Source organism: Nannospalax galili, unplaced genomic scaffold (assembly GCF_000622305.1).
Source record: "Nannospalax galili isolate Female #2095 unplaced genomic scaffold, S.galili_v1.0 scaffold1188, whole genome shotgun sequence".
Classification (NCBI taxonomy): domain Eukaryota; kingdom Metazoa; phylum Chordata; class Mammalia; order Rodentia; family Spalacidae; genus Nannospalax; species Nannospalax galili.
Window position 1 is genome coordinate 841,828 of NW_008358629.1, and position 25,371 is coordinate 867,198.

At 42.6% G+C, this 25,371-nt stretch overlaps 2 protein-coding genes across 13 annotated transcripts in view; both read left to right on the forward strand.

Annotated features, from left to right (window-relative positions):
* The first annotated feature begins 11,905 nt into the window (after nucleotides 1-11,905).
* The window catches only part of Bhlhb9 (basic helix-loop-helix family member b9), a 47,792-nt gene continuing 34,326 nt past the window's right edge, over nucleotides 11,906-25,371 (forward strand). For 6 of the 12 annotated variants that reach the window (XM_029558049.1, XM_029558056.1, XM_029558050.1 and 3 more), the window contains exons 1-2: nucleotides 12,722-12,812; nucleotides 16,857-16,955. The gene's annotated coding sequence lies outside the window, so the exon portion shown is untranslated. Of the gene's footprint in view, nucleotides 11,965-12,321; nucleotides 12,399-12,721; nucleotides 12,813-16,856; nucleotides 16,956-18,670; nucleotides 18,724-25,371 lie in introns of those variants that run through there. The other 6 variants (XM_029558053.1, XM_029558054.1, XM_029558060.1 and 3 more) reach the window with 2 other exon arrangements.
* Nucleotides 12,812-15,692, forward strand: Gprasp2 (G protein-coupled receptor associated sorting protein 2). The gene has a single exon (XM_017795295.1). It carries the CDS (start codon nucleotides 12,980-12,982, stop codon nucleotides 15,506-15,508), a length of 2,529 nt encoding a protein of 842 aa, XP_017650784.1. The 5' UTR covers nucleotides 12,812-12,979; the 3' UTR covers nucleotides 15,509-15,692.

The following is a 25,371-nucleotide window of genomic DNA, read 5'->3' on the forward strand; positions in this document are numbered from 1 at the left end:
GAAATGGTTTTCTTAGGGTCATCCTTGGCATTTGGAGGAAGGAAGGGAAGGAGGGCAGTAGTATTTCCTGAGGGTTCTCGGTGAGCTCAGCAGCAGCCTTGATGGAAAGATTGCCTCATCCTTGTATCACATTTCATCTCCAACCTCCAGAGCTATGGTTGATCCCAGGGTTATCATCCCAGGGCGAGGCCCAGGGTCTTTGGACTAGCTCAGTTCCAGCATCTGATGGAGCTATTCCCTTGAGATGCTTCATGTTGTTGGTGTGTATGTGTGTGTGTGTGTGTGTGTGTGTGTGTGTGTGTGTGTGTGTGTTGGAATGTAAGCCATTGCCTAATGGTTCCAACTGATCTCAGCTGGAGTATCGTACATTAGAACTGGGGCTCTTCTTCAACTTCCTCAGTTCCCTGGCATCACTGATGGTTGTGTATCCAATCCTTGGTCATCCAGCTAACTTTTCTGTAGTGCCAATGTGTGTGAGGGAAGCTCTCCCTTGGAGTTTTCCATTGGCCTTGCCATAGGCACTTGGTATGGTGGGGTAGGTTTGTGGCTCTTCCTGCCTGCTCCTCCGTGGAGGTCTCACCTGGCTTGGTAAGTTTGTTTACTGCTATTGTCTCTTCCAGGAATAGAGATTATTGTGTACCATTCTGTTTTCTTTTATGGAGTCATATTGATGTGGCTTCTAATCTACCATTTTACTCTGATCTTTGGAGGTTTTCTTATTGACCAGCACATTCTTGAGGGCTTAATGCCCAGTACAGTTTGGTGAGGAGAAAACAGTTCTAATAGCAATAACTACAAACTTTACAAGATATAGAAATGCACTAAAATTGATCAGATCTCACTACTACATCACCAGTGACCACAACCCCCCCAAATGGGAAAACTAATATTGAATGTACTCTGAAATTAAATATCATTTAGGATAAATGTAGAAATAGTGAATGAAAGGTGTGAGGGGATGATGCAAGGAAAGGAGAGAAACATAAGAGATGCCAGGTTAAATAATTGAAAAGAAAAAGTAAAGGAGGTGAAAGGGAAGAAGAAAAAAAGAAAGAGATTAGACAAGATAATGAAGAAAAACACCAAACAAACCCAAATTGCCAATAATAAGAAAGTTTAAATATTAGATAACTAGAAGTGGGTCCAGAGAGATGGTCCAGTGGGTAAAGGTGCCTGCTTCCCAGTCTGAGTTTGAATCTTCTCCTGGGTCCCACATTAGTGGAAGAAGAGATCTGACTTCCTTGGGTTGCCTTCTGACTGTAAGAAATAGTATCTAATGATTCATTTTCAAAAGTGCCTTGAGCCAGCTTAGGTCCACAAACAAACAGAAAACACTGAACCCTTGCTAAATTCTGCTAGTCTAGCTATCCTTCCCCAACCAAACTCTGCTAAGCTACACCCCTACTCAAGCTAGAAGTTTAGAATGGATGTGGGACTGGTCCAGATGCCTTAGCACTTAAGAGTACTTCCTGCTCTTCCAGAGGATCCAAGTTTGGTTCCAGCATCTATGTCTGGCAGCTCACAACTGCCTGCTTACTCCAGCTCCATGGAATTGAATGCTGCTTTCTGGCCTCCACAGACACCCACAAGCACATGTCATACACACACCCAGACACAGACAGACACACACACATACATACACAAACATAAAAAAATAGATCTTTAAATAAACAAATAAAAATAGACAAAGTAAAATGAAGAGATGAAATGCATGCACTATTTTGTTGCTGTTAAGACAAAGACAAAGGGAAAGATAAGACCTAGCTGTCAAGCAAGATTGCAACCTCCTGATTACTCAGTTTATGAGTAAAGGGAGAAAGGGTCATAGGCTCATGGATTCTGCATGATAGAGTGGTCTCTGCTTCAATAATCACACCTGCTGTTCTGAGCTGACACCCAACTTTGCGAAGCCAGAAAATGATTTGCTTCACTATTCACTACTCTGAGTCGACAGTATTCTTATTACAAAGTGAGGATCTTTGTTTCTCACATGGCCGCACACACACACACACACACACACACACACACACACACACACAAGTGGATAAGAAAAATGTGAAACAATAAATAAATAAAAGGAAGGGGAATGAAAAACAAAAACCTGGATCAAAGAAAAACAATGACAAAAAACTACTAAAGTGTTAGCAGAGAGGGAAAAAAGGATAAAACAAGGGAAATTGTTTAAATATTTTATTTTTATTTTATTTTATGAGTGCATTGCCTGCATGTGTTTAAGTGTACCTGTGTCATACAGTGCCCTCGGAGGTCAGAAGATGGTGTTGGATTCCCCCGGAACTTGAGTTACAGACAGTTGTTAGCTGCCATCTAGGTGCTGGGAATTGAACCTGGGTCCTCTACAGGAGCATCCAATACTCTTAACCGCTGAGCCATCTCTCCAGCCCTCACAAGGGACAAAATTTAAAAAGAAAAGATTGCCCAATAATCAAAAGAATCATAAGTAAATTAGATGAATATAAGAAAGTGAATAAAAAGACTTCTAATTTAAAATTTAAATATATTTTTATTTATTATTTGAGAATTCCATACAAGTATACAAAGTGTTTTGATCAAATCCATCCTCCACTCTTTCTAACCCAATTCCTCCCATATGTCTCACCACTTCTTCTGAACCACATGTCCCCCTTTTTCTTAACCCACCAAGACCAGTTAGTGCTGCCAGTACATAGGCAAGCTACCAGAGGTTGTACCTCTGAAGAAAATTGACTCTCCTTCCCCCAGCAGCCACCAACTGCCCATGGCTCCTCAGCTGGGGTGGGGTCTCATGAGCCCTTCTGCCTTTCATGCTGGAGTTTTGCCTGGCCTGAGCTTGTGCAGGCCTTGCATGCTGTCATAGCTACTAGGAGCCCTTATGTGCACTAGTCCTGTCATGTCTGGAAAACTGTTTCATAGCCGTCTTCCGCAACCTCTGGCTCTTACAGTCTTTCTGCCCTGTCTTCAGCAGTGCTATCATGCCCTTTTTTCCACCCCAAATAAAAATTTTTACAATAAAATGAAGTAAAAATATTGTCAGAAGTGTAGTGAAATGGAAAAAAAGAAGCACAAGGGAGGAAAAAGTTGAAGCGACTTCTTTCTAGGTCCTCAAAAATTGGAGAATTTCAGTTATATTCATGGGGGGGAGGATTAGTGGAAATTGCCAACTCTTAACCTTTCCTATGGTTGATGCTGGATACTGAACTTCCCTTGGACAAGTGTGTCCCATTTCTACTAGATCTACTGTTTAGTAGTTCCCCCTTCGCATTCCAAGGCCCTCTGCTGGCCACGCTTAATTTTGCACATCTGTGGGATTGTCAGGTTGTCTTACCCTTCCTATACTCCCCAGCTTGTACCCCTTAGAGTGGCTAGAATTCTAGCTGGGGTGTGTTTTCTAACTGCATTGAGAGTGTGAGAAGCAACCACAACATTGAGATCTCTACAGACACAGGACCTGTCTTTATACTTTCATGATCTCCTAAGTATTAATCAACCTACTGGAGGGTTGAAGCTGTGGGTGTCAAACAGACTACTTGAACTTCATAGTTTTAAGACTCCTAAGCAGTAGAAGGCAGATAGGTGACCCAGAGGTTGATCCACCTGCTAAGATGAGGCTTAGGGGCCTCTAACTCCTGGGTTATTCTCAGTTAATGAGACGTGCTCCCTGTGTCTCTGAGAAGGCCTGCCTTTCCCAGTGCACTTTACTGCCTGAGCTGAGCCTCTTTCTGCCTGTACCTTTGCCCTGTTAATGTCTGGCCCTCAAGTTCTTCACAACTTCCCCCGGGGGCTCTTTCTTGACCTAGGGTTGTGGTAGACTAAATTCTACCTCCCTGCCTTGTGGTTGTTCCCCATTCCTAGTCCCCCAGTGTAGCTGTTTCAAACCATGTTTTCCATCAAGATGCTGTCTTGACCCTGCTCAATGAATCATATAGAGTGATAGAATGGTACTTCTCTCCACTGCTGACTAGTATACCAGAGGAGTCAATGCATCACCCAAATCAACAAGTGGTTTTGAGGCTTGTGGTATCTGTGGGCTTGTCCTGAAGGTAAGAGTCATAGTCTCCTTTCCCCAGGGCCATCTGGCTCACTTCTGCTTCCTCTTACTGCCCCTGTGAAGCCCTGGAGGTGGAGCTATGTTCAGCTTGGCCTTTTCTCCATGAGTTGTTCCTCCCTTTTTTGTACTTTTCAGATATCCTACCTGAACATCTGATGCTTTTTTCTCTTTCTTTCTTTGGAAGAGAGTCTATTTTATTTTTCTTATTCTGATTATTTTCCTTCACTGGGTCATTAAAGACAGCTTCTAGACTACCATAGTACTCTTATGCTTAATTATTTCAATAGTTGGAAAATTTTGACATATTTGAATGCTCATCCATGGTGAAAAAATGAGAAAACTAGAAAAAATAAACTAGGACCGTGAAGCAAAATTTCTTAGTATTGAAAATAAATACTCTTGGAAGACATGTTTACCTGACTCCAGTACATACTAAGAAGACATAGTAAGCATATGGACAGCACAAATTAGAGTCGATGAACTATTAAAAAAAAAAAAGGACATGAAGTTGGGAGGATAGGGAGCTAGGGTATATCTGGGAGGAGTTAAGAGAAGGAGTTGGGGAGGAACATGACCAAAACACATTGTATGAAATTGTCAAAAGAATTAGTTGTCCCTACTTGTATTCTGTCCTTGACCTCCTAGCGCCCACCCCATCTAGCCCTTCTTACTCCATTATTTACCTTTTCTCCCTTATACCATTGTGTTATATCTCCTCTTCCTTGAAAGCCCCACCCCCACCCTATGGCCCCTTACTAATTTCCTGGCCTCTATGGGTATTCCAAATGAAACACATATCTAAAGATTAAAAGCTAGTATCTACAAATTAAAGAAAATATATGACATTTGTTCGTCTGGATCTGGGTTACCTCAGAATGATTGTTTTCATCTCCATTTACCTGTGAACTTTATAATTTCATTTTTCGTGACACCTGAATAATATTCCATTGTGCAAATTTACCACATTCTCATTATCCATCCATCAGTTTCCATTTCCTGGCTATTGTGAATAGAGCAGCAATGAACAGGGATGAACAAGTATCTCTGTAGTAGGGTATATGCCCAAGAGAGGTATAGCTAGGTCATGTGGTATATCTATGTCCAGCATTTTGAGGAAGTGCTACACTGATTTCCACAGTGGCTGCACCTGTTTGCACTCCCACCAGCAGTGTTTCCCTTTCCCCATATCTGCTAAGGTAGGATGAAATCTCAAAGTGGTTTTAATTTGCATTTCCCTGATGGCTAAGGATGTTGAACATTTTTAAGAGTTTCTCAGCTATTTGTAGTTCACCTTTCAAGATCTCTGTTTATTTCCATTCCCCATTTTAAATTGGATTGTTTTTTTCTTGTTTGGTTGGTTTTTAAAATTCTTTGTACACTCTAGATAATAACCAGTAAAGATTTTTTTTACCATTCTTTAGGCTTCCTTTTCACTAGAATGATGGCATTTTTTGCTGTACAGGAGCTTTTTCATTTCATGAGGTCTCATTGGTCTTAATGCCTGCGTTATGTGTCCTGTCCAGAAAGCCCTTTTCTGTGACAGTAAATTACAGCATATTCTCTACTATCTCCTCTGTCATATTTGGGGTATCAGGTCTTATGTTGGGGGCCTTGACCCATTTGGAGTTGAGTTCTCTGCATGGTGAGTTGTGGGAATCTAGTTTCATTATTCTACATGCATCAATAAAACTTGAAACATAATGGGGAAAATCAACATAATTTTAAAATTGGCAAGTTATCAATAAATACCTGGCCAAAAAGGATACACAGATGGCAAATGAGCCTACTTAATAGATGCTCAACATCATATGCCATTAAGAAAAATAGGTAAAAATAGCTCTGTGTCCCTGTGATTGACAGGGGCAAGAAGACATGACACAAGTTGCACAGGGAAGGGATATGCTACTATGTCATTTCACAACCAGGGAGGGGTTGGAAAGGGGTTGGGATAGAGTGACAAGAATGGTGAGCCAGCACAGCTGCCCCTGTGCCAGAACTTAATGATTTTTTGTTTTGTTACTGTCGTATTCCTGAAATTTAGATTTCAGGGAATCTCAGGAATACAGGGGTGCTACTACAAGGAGTAGGGAGTAAAACCATGGCTATTTCAAGAGGTAATAAATAATGCTTAGAAATCAAACAGGCGTATGCCAGCCCCTGTTTAAATCTTTTATTTGATCTCTGGCATTAGCTATAATTTAACTTATATGGGATGGTTTCTTCATATGCTACATATATGCAGTAATAGTGCATTATTGTACTAGTCTCTGGTGGTTTGAATGAGAAGTGTTCGCATAGGCTTTGGGGCGGGTCTTGAAACCTTTAGGAGGTATGGCCATGCTAGAGGAAGTATGTCACTGGGGTTGGGCTTTGAGAGTTGATAGTTTTGCCTCATTTTGAGTTTGCTTTTTTGCTGTTTGCCATTGAAGATGTGAGTGCTCAGCTTTCTGCTCTGGCTGCTTCCTGCCATGCCTCCCCCGCCATGATGGAATCTTATCTCTCTGGAAACTTAAGCCCAATGAACTCTTCCTTCTATAAGTTGCCTTGGTCATGGTGTTTTATCATAGCCAACACATAGTCTATATTTTGGAATATCATTACAAGCTCTAATACACAGAGCTTATAGTAAGGCTGCTCTCAAGTCAGGAAATGTTCACCAAATGTAGTCCATGTTTTCCAAATAAATTCACAACAAAATTTCTAATAGGTATTTCAGTCTGTCAGCTTTTGGTAGAACCACTCCTTGGTAGATAAATCAGGATTTTAAGATGCCTAACCCCTAGAATTAGAAGAGGAACTTGTGCTGGCATCATTTTCAAATGTCTGTGAACTTTTAGGATTCACATTGAATAAGAGTTGGATATGGTGGTGCAGAGCTTTATTCCCAGCACTGAGGAGGCAGAGTCAGGTGGGTCTTTGTGAGATCAAGGCCAGTCTGATCTACATAGGGGCTACAGGGAGACACTATCTCAAAAAAGCCCCCCCCCAAATCCAAAACCCAAAAATCAAATGAAAGAAGAGTAGATGTAGTATCCATGAGAATAGCTATTTCTAGCTATTTCTGCTTGCTATTTCTTCTGTTGTATCTCCACTATCTAAGACAAAGTAGAGACACCATATGCACTTGACTAAATGAAATGTATCAGTGGCCTTAAGTCATTAGTGGCTTTAAAGAAAAGAACAGTTAAGGGAATGCGAAAAAGATACAGACACAAACACACCATTGGAACTCTCACATTGCTCAAGTGTATTATTCATTGACAAATGAGTTTGTACTGTATAGAAAGAGAAAAGAAAAATATTGCACCATTCAGGGAAGACTATTTTAAAGATTTATTTTTATTTTATGTGTATGTGTATTTTGCCTGCATGTATCTAGTTGCACCATGTGTATACTATGCCAGCAGGGTTCAGAAGGCAGCATGGGATACCCTGGAACTGGAGTTACAGAGGGTTACAAGACACCATGTGGGTGCTAGGAACATAACCTGGGTCCTCTGCCAGAGAGGCAAGTGCTCTTAACCACTAAGACATTTCTCCAGTCCCTGAAGATTTATTTTTTTATTTATGTATGTGTGTGTTGGTATGCCCTGTGTATGTACAAGCTCCCAGAGGCCAAAAAGGAGCTGGAGTTACAGGCAGCTTAGAGATAGATGGGTGCTGGGAACTAAACTCCAAAGTCTGGTTCTCTGGAAGAGCAACAGTGCTATAAACTGCTGAGCCATCTTTCCAGGCCCAGGCAACACCATTTAAACAGCAGAAATAAAGCGATCTTCCTGTGATAGACAACATCAGTGTATCTTGAGATACTTTATAAAATCATTTGCAGATACTTCTTAAAATCTAAGGCTGTAGTAAATATATATTAGCAAATAAAAACTGATATGGAATTACAGAAAAATAAGGTTTTCCTTTCAGACAGGAAGATATCAGTGGTTGTTGGAAAAAGAAAAGAAAAAGCAGCAGAAATCTCCAAGATAAGCTTCAAGGGTGATTGCAAAACTTCTTTAACAAAAGGAGAGAAAAGAAGATGGGATGGTTGTATTGTTGAGAAATGATCCCACAATAGGTCTTCAAAGACTGAAACCCAGGTAAAGATAGTGAGTAAAGGATTCACTAGACAGTAAATGAGTTTCCTACTGCTGCTATAACAAACAAAAGCTCTCTCAATAGCTACACCACACTGGTTCTAGACTCTGCTCTGGCCAAAACCTGTGGGCCCTCAAGTTGCTTATATAAAAGACCAGAGAATTTCCATATGCCCTATATACTTCTTCCAGCATAATTTAACCTATTCTAGATTACTTAAAATACTACACTATATATTCTAAGGAAACAAACTGTATTGCTTAGGGAATATTAATAAGAAAAATGAGCTTAGCACAGACACATTTAAAAAAATAATTTCTCATCCAGCTTTCCTTAAACATAAAAAGGTGTAACTGGGGTTACTGTATCTTAAAAAAAAAGTAGTGGCTTAAAGTAACGCATATTTATTATTTTATAGTCCTGGAGGCTAGAGACAAACAAATTGAGGCTAATGGAAAGGTGTTCAGAGAACTCCTTTCCTACAGAAATACTAGGGAAGAATCTTTTGTTGTATTTCCACTTTCTGAAGAGAGCCTACATTCCATGGGTCATTTTCTTCCACCTTCAAGGCCAAGAATGGGCCTTCTGGTTTAGTATCTCATGCTGTTTCCTTCAGATAGGCTCTTAAGTTTCACTCTGTCAAGCAAAAGTAGCTTTGCAATTACACTGGCCAGGATGATTCAGCATAATTTTATGTTAAATTCAACCAATTAATAACCTTATTCCAACTGCAACCCCAGTTCACCTTGGCCAAGTAATATATACATGCTCTGGGTGTGGACATGGGCAGGGTTATTCTGTAAAACACTAGGGCAGTGCTTAAATGAGTTTTAAGTTTATTTTGATTTTATGTATACTAGTGTTGTCCTTGCATTACACCACTATGTAAGTGCATCTGTGTCATGCAGCACCCACAGAGGAAAGAAGAAGGTGTCGAGCCCCTGGAACTGTAGTTACAGACAGTTGCTAGCTGCCATGTCTGTCCTGGGATACCAACCCCATCTTCTCTAAGAATAACCAGACGTTTAGATTTTTTTTTTATCCTAACGAGCTTATTGGGCTTCCTAAGAGAGCATAGGTTGGGGGTTTATTTACAGAAGAACGGGCACCCCCCAGTCCCTTAGGCGAGTTTTAAAATGGACAACAGTAATAGCCTCAACTTGTGTTTAATGCCACTACTGCTTGTCAGACATAGCAAGCACAGAAAAGAGGGCATCAAAAGCTGAGGAGGTGGGTGGGGTAAAAGAAGAAGACTCAAAAGCAGCCAAGTATCTGTGTTGAGAATGTCTGGAAAGTCCTTCCCAAGAGTCACAGTGAACCTAGGCAGGTAGCTATGGCTGAGGTCCATGCTGGTTCGAATCCTTCCCACATTCGCACACTGCCAAACATGAGAGCTTGGACATGGCTGGCAAGAGAGAACCTCTGGCAAGAAAACCAAACTGGGGTCTAACAGGTGGCTGTGGGGCAGCAAGAGGCAGGACTCTTTCATGCCCTGTAAATCCCTACCGACCTGGAAAAGGGAAAAGCCCCTGTCTTGGGCAGCTGGGAGAACACTAAATGACCAAACCCAATGTGTTCCTACTTAGAATGGAGCTGGGCGGGGATGGGGACGCCAAAACTCAGTGCGGCAGAATCGTTTGCACAAACATGTTGCTTTAGGAGGCCGGGTGGTGTGGTGTGGTATGTGGTGATCCTTTTGAAACAGGGCCAGCAGGTGGGGGATGTAATGAGAGCCCCCACTTCAGTTCCCCTAGAGGGAGAAGTTCCCTCCTCCCCTTCATGGTTGCATGAACCAGTGAAAGAAAAACATGGGAGAGCCAACAAGAGCCTTCCTGGCTGTCTGTTGCTAGGTCACCTGTCCCCTGTCAGGCTGCAGTCCTGACAACCCCCCCCCACCCCTTCCACTGGCGTCAGGCAAGGAGGGAGAGCAGGGGGAACAGGGGGGAGTACAGGGAGGGGCAGGCTCTGCAGCCTCGGTCTGGGGTGCAGATGCACCAAGGGGCCGCTCAGTATCCATCCGCTGCTCCCTCCAGCTCCCCAAGTCCAGACCTCCTCCCCCGCCTGGCCCCTCTCCAAGTCCCCGGAGCCCCTAAGCCCTCAGCCTTCCCCTCCCACACACACTGGCAGCCACACAAAAGTGGCGGTGGTCTCGGCCTTGGTGTGCGCGGGGTCCGCAGAGGCTGCCTGCGCAGCCCTCCCCTCCAAGAGGAGTGTTTGTGGCTCCGCCCACTCCGGGTCGGAACTACGGTGGGCCTGGGAGGGGGCGTCGTGCCGAGTGCGCCATATCCCTCCGCCCCCTTCCCGACACCCTCGAGGCGAGCGGTGCCTGCCGCATCCTGCGCAGCCCCTGTCCGCTGTGGTGCAGAGGCGTGGGGGCGGGACGCCACTTTGCCGTTCGGCTCGCGCGCCAAGCAGTGGGAGCCTGACAGACGTGGAGCTGCGCTGGATAGAGCACAGCCGGGAGCGGACAGGGGACAAGGGTAGTCCAGCGACCCGGGCGGTGTGCCTGGCCAGGCAAGTGGGGGTGTGTCGCGGGCGCGGAGCGGTCACGCACTGCGGACCCGGCCCTGTATCCCTCCATCTCATCCTGGCAGCTCCGCTTCTCCGCAGCCCCCGCAGCCCTGCATCCTCCACATCCCGGCAGCCCCGCTTTCCCATATTTCCGCAGCTCCTCAGCCCTGTGCCAAAGGGGTGGGGTGGTAGCTCCCCAGAGTGGCACGCAATGCCCGGAGACCCCTGGCGGTGAGCAGGCGGAGACCCGGGCTGGTTGCAGACGGAGGGGTGGCCTGAGCAGCGGGGGTCTGATGGTCCAGAGGGTCCTGGCAACCGGCTTCCCAGGCGCCCGCGCCCGCGCCCCGCCCTCCATGGTGTCTGCTGCCCGCGAGGGTTGTTGGGGAGGCGGCTGTGGGAGAAATGGTGGCGCGGGAGCTGGGGGTAGGAGGCCGCGGAGCCGTGTTGGGGGGCGGTGTCCAGCTGTGTGACCAGCTCAGCTGGTGGTGGGGAGTGCCTTTGGCTACTGGGGCTCCCATTCCGGAGAGGGGCGCTCGTGCCCGCATCCTGGGTGCTGTCCCTCCCACAGGCTCTGCTTGATGGCAAAGTCTTCTGTCTGCATGGTAGGTCTGGCATATTCTGACAGGCCACAGTGAGCATCTGTAGACCAGAGGCTTGAGAAAAGAAGAGCAGGAAAATGGCCTGGATTTCTGGAGGTGTGTGGCAGTGCGGGGCGTGGGGGACCAGACAGCGAACGGAGACTCCGAAGGGGTGGGGGTGACTGTGCCCAAAACAGGTGGGCATCCAGTAGGGCCTCCCAATGTCACTTCTCACAGTGTAGGTGCTTCCTCCACCGTCCTCGTCCTCCCTCTTCCCCTCTCTCCTTTCCTCCTCAATTTGGGCTCTGAAAAGATGGGTTGGGGATGATGACGGAGTCATAAATTCAAAGACCACTTCGCAACCTGCTTTCTAGAACATGCTGCGCCCTTCCCCCATTTTCTGCTGCGCAGGTCTAGGAGATGTGGCGCCCCTAGTGGTAAATCCACAGAATTGGAGAAGGGACTAATGGGAAGTGTATGACATCAAGAGGTGTTGTTGCTTCCTGAATCCTGCATCCAGCCTAAACAAAACAAGAATGTTCCAGCAGTAGTGTCCAAATCGGGAAAGACACATGATATCGGTCCTGTCCTTGGTTTTGGTCTGGTCAGTGAGCTCAGCTACTGCTGTTTTTCCCTGATTGTCTTACCTTTTCTTCTCTTTTTCTATAGGCTTGCTTTAAGGCTGGTGGATTTTGCAAGAAAGAGAAGGACTAGGAGCCGTTCTCAAATCTCTGGACGTTGGTGAGAAAGGGAAAAACACAGGAAACAGCTACTGAGGAGAAAAAATGCAGGTTGCTTTAATCCAAATGGGTGCACCATGACTTTCCTGATCCCCCAATTGCCCACTGCCCACAGCCTCCTTTATTTATTTCCTTTAAGAGGTCTTAGGAATGTTGAAGTAGATGTAAGTCTGACTGTGACCTGCAGGGAAAGACCTAAGAGTTGAGGCCAGGGGACAGGACATTTAGACCAAAATGGAGCCTGATTTGGTTTTGGTTTTGTTTTTTGTTTGTTTGTTTGTTTTTTCTTTTTTTAAGGTATCAGGGTGTCTGTCTAGCAAGCACTGAGTCCTGTTCTCTTTTGTTTGTCTGTCTGTAGGACCCCCTGTTGTTGGCTGTAGGTCTTAACTCTGCTTCACCACAGAAAGGAGGGGAAATTGCACCACATCTGTGAAGGTTGGTATGGGATGGATTCACTTTAGGTGGGGGCAGTAAAGACCATCCAAGAGTGACTTCTCTCTGTTTTTCGGGCTCCTCTGCCTCTCCATTTCTAGCATTTGTACTTCCACCCCTTCTTTGTCCCTCTTTTTCAGCACGGAAGAGGGACAGGGAGATTTTTCATAGCCAGTCACCGTTGAGTACCAGTCTCTGTGTAAGTCTCTACAAGAGGCAACACAATTTGATAAGACTGATTCCCCATTTTGTTCTCTCTTCCTAGATCCACCTCCAGCTGCAGCTGTGGTGGTGCTGGAGTTGCTGCTGACCACCACCCTCTATAGTCTGCACCCACCTAGGACCTGTCCATCTTCCCCCAGCTTGGTTTTGCCTCTTCTGTGCTTTATCTATAGTATTGACTGAGACTGTGCTTGGGTAGGAACCTCATTATCTGCCAGATTGGTGACCTACTCCTGTTTCTCACTGTATCTCTTGGATCATCTAAAGATCAGAGTGTGAAGATACATTTCTGTGACAGAACTGTTGTTGAGACTGAGGCTTTGGTAGGCAGTCTTAGTTGAGCCTTCTCTCTAATTTGTACCATGACTGGGGCAGAGGTTGACACTGGTGCTCAGGCAAAGGCTGAAAAGAAACCTGGGGAAGAGGTTGTGGGAGGGGCTGAGCCAGAACGGGAAGTTCCTCTGGTTGTCAGACCCAAAGTTAGGCCCCAGGTCCCAGTAACACCTGGGGCAAGACCCAAAACTGAAACTAAATCTTTGTCTCGGGCAAGGCCCAAATCTGAAACCCAGTCAATGGCTGGAACAAGACCTAAAACTGATATTCAGGCAATGACTGGAGCAAGGCCCAAAACTGAGGCCCCGGTAATGACTGGGGCCAGGCCTAAAACTGATGCCAGGGCAGTAGGTGGTGCTCGTCCTAAAACTGAGGCCAAGCCAATCCCTGGGACAAGGCCTAAGGATGATGCCCAGGTGTGGGCCCAGAGTGAATTTGGTCCTGAGGCCATGTCACAGGCTGAGGGAGCACTGCCTAGCAATGCTGTCACATGGCCACTGGTCAGTGCTAGGTCTGCATCAGTTCCGAAATCTAAGAGTCTGTCTATGGATAGAGAACTAGTCAGTATGGACAGTGAAACCTTTCCTGGCACTCAGGGTCACCATGGACTCCAACCCTGGTTTGGACTGGGGGAGGAGAGTAACATGGGTTCTTGGTGCTATCCCAGGCCCAGAGCCAGGGAGGAAACCTCTAATGAGTCTGGATTCTGGTCAGCAGATGAAACCTCTACAATGTCTTCTTTCTGGACTGGAGAGGAGACAAATATCAGGTCATGGCCCAGGGAAGAGGCAAATGCCAGGTCCAGGCACAGGGCTAAACATCAGACTAATGCCAGGTACAGGCCCAGATCTAAACAAGAGCCTTATATTGATACTTGGTCTGGGTCTGAGGATGAGGCAGGCAGCCCATTCTGCTTTTGGTCTGGAGAAAATACCAATAATTTGTTTAGGCCCAGAGGCAGGGAAGAGGCAGATATCAGACCTAAACCCAGGGCAAAGAGAGAGGACTATTTTGAATCTGAGTCCGAAGATGAATTCTATAAAGAGTCTTGGTTTTTGCCTGGAGAAGAGGCTAATAGATTCAGGCGCAGAGACAAGGAAGAGCCAAATAACATCTTGAACCCCAGGAACCAGAAAGATGTTAAGAACAGTGACAGGGCCAAACAGGACCCCAGGTTTGAGGAGGAAGTCATTATTGGGTCCTGGTTCTGGGCAGAAAAAGAGTCTAGTCTAGAGGCTGGAGCTGGAGCTTCGGCAATCTGTGAATCTGAGCCGGGGGCAGAAGGGGGAGCCATTGGTGGATCCTTGTTCTGGGCTGAGGAAAAGCCCAGTTTGGGGGCTATGGCCAGAGAAGAGACCAGGCCTGAGTCTGAAGAAGAGGCCATATTTGGGTCTTGGTTCTGGGATAGAGATGAGGCATGCTATGACCTAAATCCCATTCCTGTGTACAAGGCTAATTGCCGGTTCAGAGATCCAGCTGAGGAGGAACTTAATGCATCATCCAGGCCTCAAACTTGGGAAGAGGTTACTGTTGAATTCAGACCTGGTCCTTATGGGGTTGGCTTTCCATCTGCAAGTTCCTTTAGAATTCCCGAAGGGTCTTCTGAAAATACTGAGGCACAGGCCAAGAATGGGGAAGGTAGCCCAGAGGAGGTGGAACAGGTATCTTTGCTTCAGCCTAATCAGCCTGAACCTGAGTTCTCATTTCAGTATGATCCCTCCTACCGTTCAGTTCAGGAAATTAGAGAACATCTTAAGGCCAGGGAAAGTGCAGAGCCTGAGAATTGGTCTTGCAACTGCATACAGTGTGAGCTTAAAATTGGTTCTGTGGAGTTTGAAGAACTCCTTCTGCTAATGGATAAAATCCGTGATCCTTTTATCCATGAGATATCTAAAATTGCAATGGGCATGAGAACTGCTTCTCAGTTCACCCGAGATTTTATTCGAGATTCTGGTGTTGTCTCGCTCATTGAAACCTTGCTGAATTATCCGTCCTCCCGAGTTAGGACAAGTTTTTTGGAAAACATGATTCATATGGCTCCACCTTATCCAAATCTAAACATGATTGAGACATTCATATGTCAGGTGTGTGAAGAAACTCTTGCCCATGGTGTGGATTCCCTTGAGCAGCTAACTGGAATAAGGATGCTTAGGCACCTCACTATGACTACTGACTATCACACACTGATTGCCAATTATGTGTCCGGGTTTCTCTCCTTATTAACCACGGGCAATGCAAGAACAAAGTTTCATGTTCTGAAAATGCTGTTGAATTTGTCTGACAATCCTATGGTGGCAAAAAAACTATTCAGTGCCAAAGCTCTGGCCATATTTGTGGGTCTCTTTAACGTAGAAGAGACAAATGATAACATTCAGATTGTTATTAAGATGTTTCAGAATATCAGTAATATTGTAAAAAGTGGAGCAATGGCTTTAATTGATGATGATTTCAGTCTTGAGCCACTTATTTCTGCATTCCATGAATTTGAAGAGTTAGCTAAGCAACTGCAGATCCAAATTGACAATCAGAACGATCCCGAGGTGGAACAACAAAGTTAATGTGATTACCCATCCACCTGCCGCTTGATCAGCCTTATGTTCCCAAAGATCCCTGACTTGTGCTTTGGTGTTCACAGTCTGGTTCTGTGTTGTAACTTATATTTTTAATGCTGATGTTAACTTGTCAAACTCTTGTTCTGAGCTGGATCATTTGTGGATGCCAAATGAATATTAGAAGTGAAAACACATTTGTTGATATTTGTCTTACTGTCCAGATTGTGATATTTTTAGTGTTGAGCTTCTAATGAACCAAGTCAAACGAGTAAGCTACCCTGCTGTTTGTTGTTTAAACATGTGGTTCTCTACTTGAGTCTGTGTTTTCAATAAAGTTGTACGTTAAAATTGGCATAAATGACCCTTCTTCACTTTAAAATCCAGATGCAGATACATGGTGCACATTCACATTAGTATTAGGGCTTACACATGCTCATTAGAAAAATCCTATTCTTAAATTTTAAGAAGGGAGAGATTCCTGGGGCCTTTGGTACTGGAAAAATCCTACAGAGAAGTGAAACCCAGATAAATTGGTCATTGAACTATAGGCATTCTTGGAAATAAACCTTGGTGATATCCAAAAAGTGTGTAATTGGAAAATATATTAGCATGAATATATCCAGTATGTGTGGAATAGGTGCAAGGAACATAGTAATGCAGTTGGAAAACTGGGATAAGGTAAGTTTGGGAGAATAGAGTAAGTCAAATTTGCACAGTTTACAATTCAAAGTACAGTTGTTGCTTCAGTCTACCCTAAAGGGTGAATGACAAAGCCTCCAATTAAATGGGCTCAGAGACAGTGTTACTTTTGCCATGTTAGTCCAAGGAAAGTATTAAGGGAACATCATGCAGCTGTTAAAGTAACTGTAGATTAACTCACATGAAAATGACAATAGTAAGTTTATGTGCAGTGAGACAGAGAGGAATGTGGCATCTTTGAAAAATTTGGTCCTACATTAAAACATGTATACATGAAATGTCTGTCTCTGCAAGTCAGTGTGACTGAAGCATCTTTGTCTATTCCATAGTCTGGAATGAAATATACAACATTAAATTCTTAGAGGCAGACATTAAACATGAAAAGGAAAATTTAAAAGTTAATGCGCATACATCTGGTGACTGGTTATAGGTGAGCATGCTGAAAAGGATACAGTTCAAGAAATGATTAACGTAATGTCTTAAAAGTTTAGAGATAAAGTGATGTAGAAAAGTTATAAATGGACAAGACTTCAGAAAATAAATCTAGCCTTTTAAATTACCAAGTTTACTAAATTTTTATTAGTCTGTTGATGGTGCAAATATGGCATTTTTGTGTGATTATTACATTCAAACAATCATAACATTTCCTTTTTAGGTGGCAAGAAAGTTCTGGAACTAGACAGTGATGATGGTTGCAACAGCATTGAGAATTTACTTATGTCACTGAATTATACACTTTAAATTGATTAAAATGGTAAGTTCTATGTTATGTGTATTTTACCATGACAAAAAAAGTCTACAACACAATTTATGACAGAAGAATTGAAAAAGTCAGGGATGGAGTTGGTTTGCAGAGGGATTCCAAATTGTTGGAACTATGTTTTTATTGGTTTTAGACTTGAGGAGGATGTTTATTTTGGGGTGTTTAAAAATACTGTATATTTTCAAAAAGATAAAATTGTGACTCTTGTTAATTAAAAGTGAGCATGGTAAAAGACTTTTTTCCAACACAGTGGACAACTGCTAAGATCAAGAAAGAGTTGAAGGAGATACATGTTTATTCAGTATACACAAGATAAAGATATAAATAATATATCAAACTTCATACACAAAATTAAATGATAGAGTAGTATTACAGAATTATATAAAAACTGACTACTGTCTCACAGGGTAGTGACTTAGAACATTTAATTTTATCTGTACTATTGGACAAATGTTTTCTCTGTATAGTGAACATAATGTAAACATGTTAACACCAGCCTCTGCAAGGTTGAAAAGTAGCTCAATTCATAGAATGTGAAGTCCTGTGCTGTACTATCTCTGATGATTGTACTCAATTACTGTATAATTTACCTAAAAGTGCAACAGTTTCCCACCTGATTCTAGAAAGTGATGGAAATAGGGCAAAGTGGCAGTTTAGTACCCCTTTACAAACCTCAGATCTTAAGAGTGATCATCCTCTTGGTAGAAACTGAAATAGAAATGTTTTATTAATAATTTTCAAGATCTTCTGTGTCTGTTTTTATGTCTAAACATACAAATTTTGAGACTCAATTCATGACTCAAATCCTTGGACTTTTCCCCATCCACCATGTACTGTTAAGAGACCAAGTCCCACGCTTTAGGATGGAAGCTTTGGCTCCTAATCCAGCTAACCTTCCAATTCTCTGTCTTCCTGGTGAAGGACTTCAAGTTCTTCTGGCAAGTTGTTCAACACAGAAGCAAAAGACTCTACCCTGATGCTGCAGAGCTACTGTAAATGCACTGCTAATCCTGATGATAGATCATAGGACTAGATTCTTGCCTCGAAAGGCAGAGAGAAGTTTACTGGCCTGGAGAAAGAAAGGAAAGACACACCTGATAACTGAATCGGGATGGGACAGGAGGTTAAGCCGGAAGTTGTGATTTCTGGAGCAGCTTCCCTGTCATGTCTAGAAGACAGTATCTAGCATCAGGCATCCTGGTCCTCTGCTTCTTACAATCATTCTGCCCCCTCTTCCCTGGCGTTTCCCGAGTCTTTGGTGTAGGGGTTGTGTTGTAGCTGTACCAATTGCCATTGAGCACCCCATAATGATCTATTCTCTGCATTTTGACCACTTCCCTGTAGTCCTCTCCATCTGTTACAAAATGAAGCTGCTTTGATGAGGAGTAGGAGTCACTTTTGTCTGTGGGTATACGGATATTTAGAGTACACTTAGACATTATATTGGTTTAGGAAAATGACAGTAATAGGTTTTCCTCTAGGGTCTATGACCTCTCCTGCCACAGTTATTTTGCTAGGTTTACAGTACCATGCATGGATTCTCTCCTATTGTGTGGGCCCGAAGTTCAGCTAGACAGCTGTTGGTTACCTAGAAGATAAAAGTGCCACTGTCTCACCAATGGGACTATCATGCCAAGATGGTCATTGTTGTGGTTCATGGGCTTTACAGGTGGGTAGGACTACTGACTGCTTCTCTCCATTGGCAGCTTTCATAGTACCTGCCAGTTCCGGCTGGATTCCTTCAAGTCCTGTGTCCGAGGTGTGTGGTATCTTCAGCAATATGATTTTACCTTTAAGTTCTGGGAGGCAACCAAGGGCAATGGCAATAGTCTATATTGTTTGGGAGTCTCTTGATCCCTGATCAATAACTTGAAGGGAGGTTTCCCATGCCTGTCACTGCAGTTTTTGTTAGTCTGTGGCCCTTGGGAGGAACATTATCACTCCTTGTGATATAGCTCCATTTGTTTGCCTGAACAAGACCTACGTAATGACAATACAATTTCCCATGCCAATATGGCATAATGACATCTCCAGTTCACATCCTAATATGGATTGGGGCAATTTCACAAGGCCCCATCCCTTGATGAAGATCTACAGGCAATCTGTGACTGCTGTGAGAGGAAGAATCCAGTCTTCTCTAAGGATAAGCTCCCTAATAAGTTTGACCTGATAGGGCTGATCACTTGGGATTGGATAACCTAAGCACATGTGCTTAGGGGCAACAGTAAATAAACTCAGTAGGGTGTGTGTGTGTGTGTGTGTGTGTGTGTGTGTGTGTGTGTGTGTGACATTTTTTAAGAAGCTGAGAGTCATCCTGTAGCAATTGCTATCGGAAGAGGTGAGTCCTGAGAATTGACATCCTTTGAGTGGTCATGGCTGAGGCTAGATGACAATGGTTGAAATGCCTCAGACCCTCCCTCCCCATTTTCTGAACACCTCATCCTATCCCTAGACCTCCACCCCACACTCTATGAATATGTTTTGGTGGTAGAGATGAATGTTCAGGTGGAGATGGCTTCAGGAGCTGAGAGAGGGAAAACCATTCTATGACAGTACACATGGGCTCTTATTTTCTACTTTATGTGTGTCTTCCTTACTGACATTATCCAGTCAGTAGGAATGTCTGGTATCAGTTCAAAATTTGAGAAGACAAGAGAGAACATCACATCTGCCTTTTCTTGACCCTTATGTGACTCTCTTGTCCTGCTGTGTTGTATCTGAGATACTCGTCACCTTGTCTTTGGGGTGGGGGTGGGGCTTCAACCTGTACAAACTACTTTATTGAAAACCTCACAGGTTCTCCTCTCTCTACCATTTTCTTTCTTTTGGTTTGTTCTTTCTCATTTTCTTTGGATGTGTTCCTTTGCATCTTAGCTAGCAACCACTTGATGCATTCTTGTCCTTTCTGAGTATTCTTCCACATAGATCTACCAGGTACCAAGTAAATGAACAGTTATATGCTTACTCTTATGACAGTAAATATGTGGGTTTTTTCAATAATATTATTTTTATTTTATGTGTGAGTATATTGTGTGCATGTTTATAAGTGTGCCCATGTCATGCAATGTCCATGAAGGTCAGAAGAGGACGTTGGATCACCTGGAACTGGAGTTGTGGATGGTTGTTAGCTGCTATGTGGATGCTGAACCTGGGTCCTCTGCTGAGCAGATAGTGCTCTTAACTGCTGAGCCACCTCTCTAGGCTCCCCCCACTTTTTTATGCCGGGTAGTTTTCCAGTTCTCTGAAGACACCACTTGAAACCCCAACAATTTCATTCAGATATGACACTACCCAAAGTTAGTGCGGACTCCACAGATTAAGGACTCAGTCTCACAAAATTGCCCCCAATGTCAGATGACAGTCACAAAGTAGTGAATCTTCAGGTTACACTTCTGTATGACTTTGTTACTAATCACAAGTTTCCAGAACTTACCTCACATTCAGTAATTTGTTATATAGGCACAAGTAGATCACCAAAATAATTTACTGCTAATGAGTTATTATGAAAGGTTTTAAAGGATATAAATGGCAAGCCAGATGAGGTAGTACATAGAGGAATGACTAGAAAGGTGCAAGGTATAGGACCTGCTGTCACCAAGGAGTTGTACATGGATGCATTCACTAGGCAGAAAACTTCCTAGTTCCAACAGTTAAGGTCTTTCTAGAAGTTCAGGTATATAGTCTTGATTGATTAATTGGTCACTGGTGATTAACTCAATCTTCAATTCCCTTGTCCCTAAAAGTTCCATCTGTCTAAGCATATCTTAGTCTTCTTAGTGACCAGTCCTGTCCTTATGCTACAAGGGAGCCCATCTCCTGTCATCTCATCAGCATACAGTTTTTAATACTCCAGAGATTCTAAGGCTCCTAAAAGGTCTTATATCTCTTGTATTAGGAAACCAAAATCTAAGACCAAGTCTTGTAATATAACATGCCCGTGTTTTATCTGTTACTGAGGAAATTATAAGACCTTAGGAGTGCTGTCCCAGGCAATGGAAACAAAGATACCTGTGTCATCTCTTTTATTTTTAATTGTTATACAATAGTTATCCATATTTATGGGTTACAGTGTGTTAATTCAGCACATGTTTACTATACGTCATGATCAAATCAGAGTAATTAACATTCCCATGTCCTCAAACATCCCTTTGTTATTATTCTCTACCTTCTGCTCTGCAAAATTCTGGTAATATTGTTACTGGCACCAAACCAACTTAGAGCCTTTCCTTTCAAGCTCTGTTGTTTCTTGTCTATGTCTGTGTGTTTTTAAGAGTTTGACAAAATAGAAGCCCTCAAGTGTGCTGTGGAATAGAAGAATATATCTGATCTCTGTCTCTAGTTCTTGATACAGGGTTTCATAAACCTTTGAAATTTCCTGGTAAGTCATAGAGATTGAGTGTCTTTATCGTGCTATAGGCTATTCTCTGGTCACCGGAATAAAAGATTGTGTGATAGAGGTTTAGAATTTGGGGCTATGTCAAGCTCTAAGGAGGGAAGTGGGGCCAAGTATTGAGTTCAATCACAATGACAGTCAATCATGCTCATACAATTAATCCTTTCAAAAAAACCTCAGAGGACTGGGGAGTTTGCTCAGTGTGAGGGCCAAGCAAGCATGAGAACTTGAGCTGGGATCCCTAGCACCATCTAAAAATTGGAGCATGGTTGGCACATGCCTGTAAACTTGGGGCTGTGAGGCAGAGATGAGGAGGTGGAGACCAAGGATCCCTGAAGCTTTCTGGATAACCAGTTTAACCAATCAGTGAGCTCTAGGTTCAGTGAGAGAAATTGTCTCAAAAAGGAGGCAGAGCACAATACAGGAAGACTCCCTGTGCCAGCCTCTGGCCTCCACACAGGCACATATAGCACACATGGGTCAGCAAACCTTCAAACGTATACACATACACACACACGTTAAAAGTTCAATTCTTATTTTCAAGCTGAGTTGGTAAATAAACTATTGTGTAGGAAGGGGGACTATTCCCCAATTCCATAGGGAGTGAGCATAGAAGCTAGGGTCAAGACCCTTCCTCACCTTGTCCTATATGAGTTCTAGTAAATTAGGAGATCTGGTGATGTTGGTATTCCCAAATTTGTAACTTGTGAGTCAGAAGTATGAATAACTCTCTGAGAATAAAGGCTGACGTCTCATCTAAAGTGATGGTGGTGTTTTTGGTGACTGTGCTTTTCAGTTTGTGTGGTCTGATGCAAACTCTGGGTGATTGATGTCAAAGAACTGATGTCAGAACAATGCTGTATTGTCTATAGTTTTAACAGTCCTCTCTCTCTCCATATACATTATATATGTATATGTATATGTATATGTTCCTATACATCCTAAATTAAGTTAAAGGAGGGAGAGTCTGTGCCAAAGCAGTATATAATTTTGTGCAATTACTTTTAATTTAGGCAGTTTTGAAACTGATCTGTCTTTTGTTTTATTAACACCCCTTCAGCCTGAAAATCTTGTCAGTATTGCAGTAATATTTGTGGAACTTCAAATTTTGATCCAACAGGTTATATCTAAGTTTCATATTTTCCTCCCAGCAGACATTTAACCCGTTTATGCCTGTGATAAAATTGCAGTTCTAGCCAAAAAACAGGGTAAGATGTGTGCATGCATGTACACATGTATGTGTGTGCTTATAAGCCCAAAATAATAATTCTGTTTATTTTCATCACTCCTTAGGTAGGGTTTGTAAAGGACAGGGTCATCTCTCAATTTTTTCTTATGTAATTAGAATTTTTAAAAAATCTCATTCACACACGTTTCTTGTTTCACCCATTTTGTATAAATATCATGGGCATTTTCATGTTATATCAGGTCCAGTTCAGATCTTACCTACCTAAAACATTACTCTGAAAGGATAGAATTAGAAATTTGTTATCTTTCTAGTTTTGAATGAAACAGATGTATCTTCTTACAGCACAGTTGTTCTGTTATTACTCACCAATCCTTGACCCTCCATTCAATTTGAAAAGAACAATCTTCAGTGAGATCTCATCTGTAAAATATCACCAGATTCTCTATCAAAGCTTTCAAGGTTTGTTGAACTATAATTTGGTCATTGTATCTACAAATTCCAATACTGTCTTCCAAGTCAAAGGCAAGACTAGAGATAAAATGTTGAATGAAGCATTCACTTCTTACTCCAGGACTTGCTCTGTTTTTCTCGTGCTTAACCTGCAAGGGAATAAATCCCTGCTAAGCACAAAAGGCCATTGATGATTAATAAAAACAGTACACTTCTGGCTTTTTCTTGATCTGAGACAAAGACCTGGCAGGCTTTTTCTCCCACTGACAAGGCCTTCTTGCAGCTGATCAGTCCAGACCAGTCTAGATAAGACCAAGGCCAGTCCTGGATATATGTTAGCTTGGAGCTGTAGCCCAATGGCTTTCTCTTCTTTAAGTAGAACAACTCAGAAGTATGGGAGTGGATCCCACCAAAAACATTTAAAAGGCCCAAGCCCTCCATGGGGTTTGACTTTTTCAATTTATGAATCCACTCTCCACTTGGGGACAGCTTTCCTTACCGTGAGTGTGTTTTAGAGGGGAGGCTTCTAATAAAGTTTGTTGCCTGTTGCTTTCTGCTGTGTCTAAGGATTTTGCCTGTCTTTTAATTCTCTCTCTTTTTTTGGTCTTTTTAAAGACAGGGTCTCCCTCTAGCCACAGCTGGCCTGGAACTCCCTGTGGAGACAGGCTAACCTGTATCTCACAGATCCAGGGGGTCAAATGTGTGCACCACCATGACTGGCTGATTCTTTAATTTGTGGGGGAAACAGACTGATCAAGATTCCTAGATAATAACAGACTCACACTGAACTACTTTCTCTTTCCTAACAATACTGTGCACTTTAGGACTTTGTGCCTCTCCTATGCTGTTGCCAACAATCTTTCATGTTCTTACAACCATTTTTTTCTGTCTGTTGGAAATATTCATCTTTTTAGCCCAGCTCAAATAAAATGACCAGTTTGGTATTTTTCTGGACCTTTGTCCTTATTCTTTGTACCTTGTTAGGAAATAATTTCTAAATCCTCTATACTTACACAATATTTTTTCTAACCATACTTTTGTAATTCCTTCCCTCTCCTCCCCCACTTCCCTTCTGTGCTATCCTTTGCTTCTTTGAAATGTAGCTAATCAAACTCATGACTTCATACATGCTAGGCAATCACTCAACACTGTTCTACATTACCAGCCCCTTATTTTAGCATTTGTTTCTTTACACTAAGTATTTGAATCCTTTTTTAAAAGACTGTTTTATTTTTATGTGTTTGAATGTTTTGCCTGCATGTGTGTATGTCCACCATATACATGCCTGCTTCCCATGGAGACCAGAACAGGGTGTCAGATCCCCTGGGACTGGAGTTACAGACTATTGTGAGCCATCATGTGCATTCTGGGAACTGAACCCAGGTTCTTTGTGAGAGCAGCAAAAGTACTTTTAACCACTTAGTCATGTCTTCAGCTTAGGGATCTTTTTTTTTTTTTGTCTTTTTGAGACAGGGTCTCCCTGTAGCCCCAGCTGTCATGGAACTCACTATATAGACCAGGCTGGCCTTGAACTTACAGAGATCCACCTGCCTCTGGAGTGCTGGGATTAAAGGCGTGCGCCACCATGCCCGGCGGGAATCTTTTTAAGTGAATAGTATAGAACTAGTGTGGAGGGGCAGGTGGCATAGAGAAAGAAGCTTGGTTTATGGAAGTGTGATTCAAACCAATCTGGCTGTTAAGCCCAGACATTTTAATGCTTAAGATATGAATTATTGCTAATATTAAGATTTATTGTACTCTTTCTTTTTTAGTAATTTGGTCTTTAAGACTTTTTATCTATTTTACTTATCTTTTCCTCTTATTAAATTAGCAGATGAAATTATATGAATTTATCATGTACAATATGTTTTGAAGAAACAAATTTATTGTCTCATGCTATCATTTTTGTTTGGAAAATGCTTTAACACACTATTTTGTGTTTTTCAAGAATATAATATAACAACATGAACTGTACTCCCCTAGATGTATAATAGATCTCTTGAACTTTTTCTCGTAACAATAGATGTCTGTCCATTAATCAATATATTCCCTAAACTCCTCTCCTTGCTAGTCACCCCAGTTTCTAGTAACTCCCATTGTACTTTCTGCTATAAGATACACTTTTTAAGGTTCTACATATGAATGCAATCATGCAGTATTTCACTTTCTGTGCCTGGCTTACTTCACTTAACATAATGTACCAGGTTCATTCAAGGTATATAATGGAATTTCTTTTTGTGACTGAATATTCCTTTCTGTATATGTGACATTTTCTTTTCTCCTCATCCTCTAATGGTCAGTTACTTTGATTTGCTATGTTGGTTATTGTGAAAAATAGTACTAAATAAATAATTAATGTGAAATTGAATGTATCC